Source organism: Lepidochelys olivacea, assembly GCF_965140295.1.
Source record: "Lepidochelys olivacea isolate rLepOli2 genome assembly, chromosome: 1".
NCBI classification, from domain to species: Eukaryota; Metazoa; Chordata; order Testudines; family Cheloniidae; genus Lepidochelys; species Lepidochelys olivacea.
The window spans coordinates 348130926-348140332 of record NC_140411.1 but is presented as its reverse complement, the minus strand read 5'-3'; the positions used below and the strand labels follow the sequence as shown (position 1 = coordinate 348140332).

Below are 9407 nucleotides of genomic sequence, written 5' to 3'. Positions count from 1 at the left end.
TGCACCAGGAAATTGTCCCCTACACTCTCCATAAACTTCTAGATTGTCTGTGCACCACTGTATTGCTCTCCCAGCAGGTATCAGGGTGATTGAAGTCTCTCATGAGAACCAGGGCCTGTGATCTAGTAACATCTGTTAGTTGAGGGAAGAAAACCTGGTCCAGTGGTCTATAGCAGACTCCCACCACAACATCGTTCCATTGATGGTTCTCTACAGTTGCAGTTTTCATATCCTGAAGTTTAATGCACAGTTAAAGCTTCCACACCAAGTCTGCCCCCTTGTGTTCATGCCCTGCAGTAGGTCTCCATATGCAGTAGGTTTCAGAGTAGCAGCTGTTAGTCTCTATTCACAAAAAGAAAAGGAGGACTTGTGGCACCTTAGAGACTAAGCAATTTATCTGAGCATAAGCTTTCATGAGCTACAGCTCACTTCAGCATCCGATGAAGTGAGCTGTAGCTCACAAAAACTTAGGCTCAGATAAATTGGTTAGTCTCTAAGGTGCCACAAGTCCTCCTTTTCTTTTTGCATATACAATAGGTAACAGAGGGAAGAACTGGATTGTTCATGGTTCTCATTACGGCAGGAAAAAGTTAATTTCTCTTCCAGAACTACTGGCTCTGCAGGACTCACAATAGTAAACTTAATTCCCCAGCCCCCACCAGTTTGAAGAAGAATCTCAAAACACACAAGGAACAGGCCTCAGATGATTTTAGTTTAGATAACTGCTCTGACTGGGCTCCAGTCCAGCGTCTGGTGTCTCTCATGCTGCAATAACGTGTATTTAAAACAGTGCATAGTGTCATCAGGCCGAATCTGGCCAAGACTCGGATGCTCTGCCTTCATCTTGCAGCCCAGTCCTGGAAATGGGCTAGTCTTAGGCATGTGGCGCCAACCAGATCTTCGATAGTGGAATTCCCTTTGCCCTTCAAACCGTAAGGCCAGGGGGTTTTCCACTCTAGCAGCTCTGACTGCACTGAACCATACATATACCTCACTAGAAATAAGAAAACTGTCTTAAATCCCCTTCTAGCCTTGGGCCTGGCTGTTCGAGAACAATGGTTAGACCTGGCTCCCAGGCATACGGTAGCCTGGATGGTAGCTCTGTCCAATAACCAAGCTAAAGCCCTGCTTGTCTCTGGATCTGGTGATCCTGGTTTAATGTTGCTTAACAGGGCTGTGTACATAGAACAAGGCTGTAGTTTAACAGCTGGAAATTGAGCCCATTGGTCACTTCTGGGAAATGTGAATAGATGGATGAACCTCCCCAGGCCCAAGTTGCTTTTGATTCCCACTGTAGCTCTGAGCAGGGATGGAAGTCGAGTGATTGGCCCACTGTTTCTGGGTGTGAAACGCTGCCTGAACCAGCCAGTAAAGCCACCGTTTCATGGATGCAACTTCTTTGTGTGCCTCTTCCCCATGCAGCGGGAGTGTATTTCTGTCCACATTGGCCAGGCCGGCGTGCAGATGGGCAATGCCTGCTGGGAGCTGTACTGTCTGGAACATGGGATCCAGCCAAATGGAATCATCTGTTTGGAGAAGTCCTTGGGGCAAGCTGATTCTTCCTTTGGGACCTTCTTCAGCGAGACTGGGTCAGGGAAGCATGTGCCCAGAGCACTGTTCATAGACCTGGAACCCACAGTCATTGGTAAGACACTGGAACCTGCCTAGACCAGATCCCTTCTTTGAGTTTTAATCACTGACCTGCTGGGAAGAGGGGAAAACACAACCATCCTCTCCACTTCTCAATGGCTTCTAACAGGGCGCTCTTACCACAGATAACCCAGCGTTTGGTGATAATCCTGTCTTTGAGCCCAGATCCACAAAGCTGGTTAGTCTCCTAACTTCTGTTGGTTTCCATGGAAATTAGGAGCCCAAATACCTTGTGGGTCTGGGCCTTAGTGCCTTGCTGTTGACTGAGTGTGGGTACGACAGACCCTGGAACATGCTCTACAGTAAAGCTTTGACTAAATCACAGCTCTGAAGCTGAGGCCCTGAAGGTGTTCATGACCCTCTCCTTCCTTACAGATGAGATCCGAACTGGGACCTACCGCTCCCTGTTCCATCCTGAGCAGCTGATCAGTGGCAAGGAGGATGCTGCCAACAACTATGCCCGTGGCCACTACACCATTGGGAAGGAAATCATAGATCCTGTGATTGATAGGACTCGTAAAATGGTAAGTGGGCAAACTCCTTTTTCCTTACTTCTCTTTAGAAGTTGAAGGAACCGCACCCCATCTAAACCAGATGGGAATAATGCTGGTGAGAGGGATGAGGGACTTAACAGGAGTGTTGGGGAGTAGGTAGAACTTCAGTCCAGGGATTTTGTTCATGCCAGGCTCCCCTCATGGCCTCTTTGCTGGCTGAGGGGAGCTAAATACAGCACCACAAAGCCAATCACTCCTGGTATAAAGAGGCAAAGCCTTGACCTGCTCTTCCTGTGGTTAGCTTAGAAATAGAACTCTGTGTGGGGGCTTCTCAAATACTCCTCTAGCACTGGTAATCTTACTGAAAGACAGCTGCTCATTCATGAACAGGTTTAGTGCTGTCAGGCACCAGCCTCTCACGGGCTAGATAGCTTGAAAGCCTACCTCTGGCTGACAGTCAAGAGGCATAATTGTAACTTGCTCCCATGTGATTGTTGCGTTGGGGTTTTGTAGCTGGAATTGTCAGTGGAAGAGCAACCCAAGAGTAGACCAGCCACAATGGCAACCTGTAATGGCATTTGCCCACCCAGATGTTGTATGGGAATCTAGCACCAAGGCTGTAATTCAGTGAATGCTGACTGAGCTCATTCTTCAGAGGGGAGGAAATCCTCAAGCTGACTCATGAACCAGCATCTTGCTTGCTTGATACAGGGGTTGTGTTCTACTTGGGTTCTACCTCTGCTGGCTGACTTATTCAATAAAATCTTCCATCAATATTATGTGGGTGCTGTTTTGGGAGGTCTCATACTGACATCCAGCAATCTTCAGTTCCCCAACAGATTGTCATTACAAACTACTTCTGATTTTTGTATTTATACATTACACACAGACCTTCCGTTAACAAATCATGGTCACATGTTAAGTAGCTGATTTCTGGATGGTGATGGAAAGGAAGAGGGGACCCAGTATGAGTAGCATGACCAACACTAGTTCAATGTCCTCTCACCTTGTGCAGGCTGACCAGTGCAGTGGCCTTCAAGGGTTCCTGGTCTTCCACAGCTTCGGAGGAGGCACAGGCTCTGGATTCACGTCCCTCTTGATGGAGCGTCTCTCAGTGGAGTTTGGGAAGAAGTCCAAGCTGGAGTTCTCGGTGTACCCTGCCCCACGGGTCTCCACTGCGGTGGTGGAACCCTACAATTCCATCCTGACCACCCACACCACGCTGGAGCACTCGGACTGTTCTTTCATGGTGGACAACGAGGCCATTTACGATATCTGCAACCGGAACCTCAATATCGAGCGTCCCTCCTACCACAACCTGAACAGGCTGATAGCCCAGATAGTGTCCTCCATCACTGCTTCCCTGAGGTTCGATGGTGCCTTGAATGTGGATCTCACTGAATTCCAAACTAACTTGGTGCCTTATCCCCGCATACACTTCCCCCTCACTACCTATGCCCCCATAGTCTCTGCAGAGAGAGCTTACCACGAGCAGCTCTCAGTGCCTGAAATCACCAATGCTTGCTTTGAGTTCTCCAACCAGATGGTGAAATGTGACCCTCGCCGAGGCAAATACATGGCTTGCTGCCTGCTGTACCGGGGGGATGTGGTGCCCAAGGATGTGAATGCAGCTATAGCAGCCATCAAAACCAGGAGGTCCATCCAGTTTGTGGACTGGTGCCCAACTGGGTTTAAGGTGGGCATCAATTACCAGCCCCCCACGGTGGTGCCAGGGGGAGACCTGGCTAAAGTGCAGCGGGCCGTCTGCATGCTGAGCAACACCACGGCTATTGCAGAAGCCTGGGCCCGGCTGGATCACAAGTTTGACCTGATGTATGCGAAACGGGCCTTTGTGCATTGGTATGTGGGGGAGGGGATGGAGGAGGGGGAGTTCTCCGAAGCCAGGGAGGACATGGCTGCTCTCGAGAAGGACTATGAGGAAGTTGGCAGGGACTCTGCAGATGGGGATGAGGAGGTGGAGGAGGGAGAAGATTATTAAACCCTTGTTCTAGGCATTAGCCTCACCATGCTGTTCCTTTCATGGGCCAGATGTATCTAGGGTTACTTGCAGTCTGCTTCTCAATGCATTATTGAACACACTACCTTCTTTCATGCTGTAACTTCTGGAAGTAGTTTGCATGTGTCTGGTCTTCTGCTTGCCAGTTGTTTGAACCTGACCTGCAGGAATAAATTCTTAACTGCAAACTCCTCTCTCTCATTCAGCTAATTCTGGCAAAACCTGGAGGTGGGAATTCTAACAGTCGGTATCCACTCTTCAGGCTTTTGCGTAACTCCTAGTACAAGATTATAAATGACCTGACTCTTTCAGGTGCTGAGTTTCTGCATCTATTACAGCTGGTAGTGGACACGGTAGGTTTTGGGCAGCCAGGGACCCTCTTCTAGTCTGAAGTTAAGCACATGGGAGTGTCAGATATAGCTTGCCTGGATTAACTCCTTCCCCGAACTCGGATTCTGAAAGTTTGAATCAACCACTAGGTTCATGAGGAAGAAACTTACAGATGTCTAAGTATATTGCATCTAAATATCCCAGGGTACCAAATCCCATCTAGGTGTTTAGAAACCCTTAGAGAAGGGGATAAGTAGCAGTCAGCAATATGATCCTAGGGCTCTCCTCTCTCCATGGGAAAGCGAAATTAGTAATACCCTCTTAGTCTAACAAACAAAATAAGCCCCAACTTCTACTCCTCCCACTGTGACTGAGGAGTGACTCCCTTGCTGGTTGGAATTACTACAGCCACAGACTGGAATAGTAGAGGAGAATTTGGCCTTAGGTGTTGGTGTTGTGTGTGTGTGTGTGTGTTTTTTTTTTAAAAAAAAAACAAAAACAAAACCCACAGCAGGCCAGTTGTGCAATGTGATCCTGGAATCATCGGCACTAAAGCTGGGGAAAGGTTTTGCTGGTCTTTCCCCATCACCCTTGGCAGGCTACTCCCCGCAGTGCATGCGGAGACGTTCTGTCCAGTTCTCCATGCCTTCAGCAACGTTTATCTCTTCCAGGGCCTAATGAGGGGAGGATTAGCATGATGCACAACCTAAATTTTTCTTCATTCATTTAAATCTCTAGCCTACAGTAAAGAATTCCTCTTTCCTTGGTACTTATACCCTTTGGGCCTTATATTTCAGCTGAAATCTAAGGCCCAGATCCTCAAATGTGATTAGGGACCTAACTCTGATTGCTTCCCATAGGAGTTAAGTGCCTCAATACCTGTGAGCATTTGGGACCAGGCTGAAGTACTGTCTGAGCATATGACCCTTTATACATGTGTAAACCATTACCTCACTGACAGGTTTCAGAGTAACAGCCGTGTTAGTCTGTATTCGCAAAAAGAAAAGGAGGACTTGTGGCACCTTAGAGACTAACCAATTTATTTGAGCATAAGCTTTTGTGAGCTACAGCTCACTTCATCGGATACATGTCAAGGTTCCTTTCCCACTCTGAACGCTAGGGTACAGATGTGGGGACCTGCATGAAAAACCTCCTAAGTTTATCTTTACCAGCTTAGGTCAAAACTTCCCCAAGGTACAAAATATTCCACCCTTTGTCCTTGGATTGGCCGCTACCACCACCAAACTAATACTGGTTACGGGGGAAGAGCTGTTTGGAAACGTCTTTCCCCCAAAATACTTCCCAAAACCTTGCACCCCACTTCCTGGACAAGGTTTGGTAAAAAGCCTCACCAATTTGCCTAGGTGACTACAGACCCTTGGATCTTAAGAACAATGAACAATCCTCCCAACACTTGCACCCCCTGCTTTCCTGGGAAATGTTGGATTAAAAAGCCTCACCAATTTGCATAGGTGACCACAGACCCAAACCCTTGGATCTGAGAACAATGAAAAAGCATTCAGTTTTCTTACAAGAAGACTTTTAATAAAAATAGAAGTAAAGAAATCCCCCCTGTAAAATCAGGATGGTAGATACCTTACAGGGTAATTAGATTCAAAACATAGAGAACCCCTCTAGGCAAAACCTTAAGTTACAAAAAAGATACACAGACAGAAATAGTTATTCTATTCAGCACAATTCTTTTCTCAGCCATTTAAAGAAATCATAATCTAACACGTACCTAGCTAGATTACTTACTAAAAGTTCTAAGACTCCATTCCTGGTCTATCTCTGACAAAGACAGAATATAGACAGACACACAGACCCTTTGTTTCTCTCCCTCCTCCCAGCTTTTGAAAGTATCTTGTCTCCTCATTGGTCATTTTGGTCAGGTGCCAGCGAGGTTACCTTTAGCTTCTTAACCCTTTACAGGTGAGAGGAGTTTTCCTCTGGCCAGGAGGGATTTTAAAGGGGTTTACCCTTCCCTTTATATTTATGACATGCCCCCCAAATCTCAGCTAGGGTGAAACACTTGCTGGGATTTCTTCCTGGAGCTCTAGGGAAAATAGAGTTAATAAGACACATGCATCTCTAAATATACTACCAAGTACATAAAGACTAACAATATTTTCCACATCTCAAGGACGATTTTAACCAGTTGATTCTGGGAAACTTTCACGGGAGAGTGCATCAGCCACTTTGTTAGAAGCTCCTGAGATGTGTTGGATGTTGAAATCAAAATCTTGGAGAGCTAAACTCCACCGAAGAAGTTTTTTGTTAGTTTCTTTGACGGTGTGAAGCCACTTCAGTGCAGCATGGTCGGTTTGCAGGTGGAAACGCCGTCCCCAAACATATGGGTGTAGCTTTTCCAGAGCGTAGACAATGGCGTAACATTCTTTTTCACTGACCAGTTGCTTTCCCTCTCAGACAGTTTTTTGCTGAGGAAACACTACAGGGTGGAATTCTTGATCAGGTCCTTTCTGCATTAAAACTGCTCCCACACCACGCTCAGACGCATCTGTGGTTACTAGGAACGGTTTGTCAAAGTCTGGGGCCCTTAGTACAGGGTCAGACATGAGTGTCGCTTTAAGCTTGTTAAAGGCCTTCTGACACTTTTCGGTCCACTGAACAGCATTTGGCTGTTTCTTTTAGTTAGGTCTGTCAGTGGGGCTGCGATTTGGCCGTATTGCGGTACAAATCGTCTGTAATAACCGGCCAAGCCTAAGAAGGATTGAACCTGTTTCTTTGACTTTGGGACAGGCCACTTTTGGATGGCATCCACTTTGGCCTTTAGGGGGCTGATAGTTCCTTGACCCACCTGGTGTCCAAGGTAAGTCACTCTGTTTAGGCCTATTTGACACTTCTTAGCCTTAACAGTTAGTCCTGCCTCCCTTATGCGCTAAAGGACTTTTTGTAGATGTTCCAGGTGGTCTGCACAGGAATCCAAAAATATGGCCACATCGTCAAGGTAGGCGACTGCATATTCTCCTAATCCCGCTAGACCATCTACAAGCCTTTGGAAGGTGGCAGGTGCATTTCGCAGCCCGAAAGGGAGTACATTAGATTCATACAGCCCGAGAGGTGTGATGAAGGCTGACCTTTCCTTGGCAGATTCATCTAGCGGTACCTGCCAGTACCCCTTGGTTAAGTCCAAGGTAGAGATGAACTGGGCCCGTCCCAGTTTCTCTAATAGTTCATCTGTGCGTGGCATTGGATAGTTGTCTGGGTGAGTTACAGCATTTAGCTTACAGTAGTCCACGCAAAAAAGTATTTCCCCATCTGGTTTGGGAACTAAAACCACTGGAGATGCCCATGCACTTCCAGAGGGGCAGATTACAGCCATCTGTAGCATATCCTGGATCTCCTGTTCTATAGCAGTTTTAGCTTGAGGAGACACCCGGTAAGGTTGGACCCTAATTGGGTGAGCATTACCTGTGTCAATGGAGTGGTATGCCCATTCAGTCAGTCCTGGGGTGGCTGAGAACATTGGCGCGTAGCTAGTGCACATCTCCTGGATCTGCTGTCGCTGCATACGCCCAAGGGTCATGGAGAGGTTCACCTCTTCCACGTCACCATCACTTTTCCCTTTGTAGTAGACACCTTCGGGCCACTCAGCGTCGTCTCCTCCCTGGGCTGTAAACTGACAAACCTTTAATTCTCTGGAATTTAAAGGGCTTTAGAGAATTAATATGGTACACCTTAGGCTTTTGGTTGGAGGTGGGGAATGCTATGAGATAATTAACAGCTCCCAGGCACTCCTGGACCGTGAATGGCCCTTCCCACAATGCTTCCATTTTATGGGCCTGGAGCGCCTTTAAGACCATGACCTGGTCCCCTACTTTGAAGGAACACTTTCTGGCATGTTTATCATACCAGGCTTTTTGCTCTTTTTGAGCATCCTGTAAGTTTTCTTTAGCAAGGGCTAAAGAAGTTGGGAGGGTGTTTTGTAGGTTGGTTACAAAGTCCAGAATGTTAGTTCCTGGAGAAAGTGTAAATCCCTCCCATTGCTGCTTCACCAACTGCAATGTCCCCTTAACCTCATGGCCAGATACAAGTTCAAATGGGGAAAACCCTGAACTGGGGTGTGGTACAGCTCTGTAGGCAAAGAGCAACTGCTGCAACACTAGGTCCCAATCATTGGAGTGCTCATTTACGTATCATGGCCCCCAAAGTTCCATTAAACTTCTCTACCAGGCCATTTGTTTGATGATGGTAAGGAGTGGCAACCAAGTGATTTACCCCATGAGCTTCCCAAAGGTTTTCCATAGTTCCTGCCAGGAAATTAGTCCCTGCATCTGTGAGGATGTCGGAGGGCCAACCTACCCTGGCAAAAATGTCTGCTAGTGCCTGGCACACACTTTTAGCCCTGGTGTTGCTTAGAGCTACTGCTTCCGGCCATTGGGTGGCAAAATCCATGAAAGTCAGTATGTACTGCTTTCCTCTGGGTGCCCCCCTGGCATGTGCACCTCACCATCTTTAATGCAGCTGTTCTCACTAAGGGAGGGCAGTGCTGTTACAGGTGGGAAACTGAGGCACAGAGGCTAAACCCCAGATCTTAAGTATTTAGGTTCCTAACTCCCAGTGTGATAATGGACTTTTGAGAACCTGGGCAGAAGTGACTTGCCCAAGGTCACACTAGAAGGCTGTGGCAGAGCAAGTCTCTTAAATCCTATCTTAGTGCTCTAATCACTGGGCCACACCTTCCCCCCTCCTGCCCCATTCACATTCAGTTTGGTTGATGTTCAAGAGCTAGCTGAGGACACGCTGTATCTGCATGGGCTATGCCAGGGCTGTTTATGCCCTGCTTTCGTAGGCCTTTAGCAAACCAGGACTCTAAGAAAGTGTTTTTGGGAGCCAGGTAAGAACCTGAAATTAAATGAGCCTTGAGTTAAAGTAAAAAACAGCATATGACAGGA

General features: G+C 47.2%; 1 protein-coding gene across 1 annotated transcript; it reads left to right on the top strand.

The window, feature by feature from the left end:
- Nucleotides 1–1416: 1416 nt before the first annotated feature.
- On the top strand, nt 1417–4322 carry LOC311531956 (tubulin alpha chain-like; the record flags this gene model as incomplete). Its single annotated transcript, XM_084649866.1, has 3 exons — nt 1417–1645; nt 2026–2174; nt 3160–4322. The coding sequence occupies 3 exons, from the start codon at nt 1417–1419 to the stop codon at nt 4141–4143; spliced, it is 1362 nt and encodes a 453-aa protein (XP_084505992.1). The 3' UTR covers nt 4144–4322.
- Between the last annotated feature and the right edge of the window lie 5085 nt (nt 4323–9407).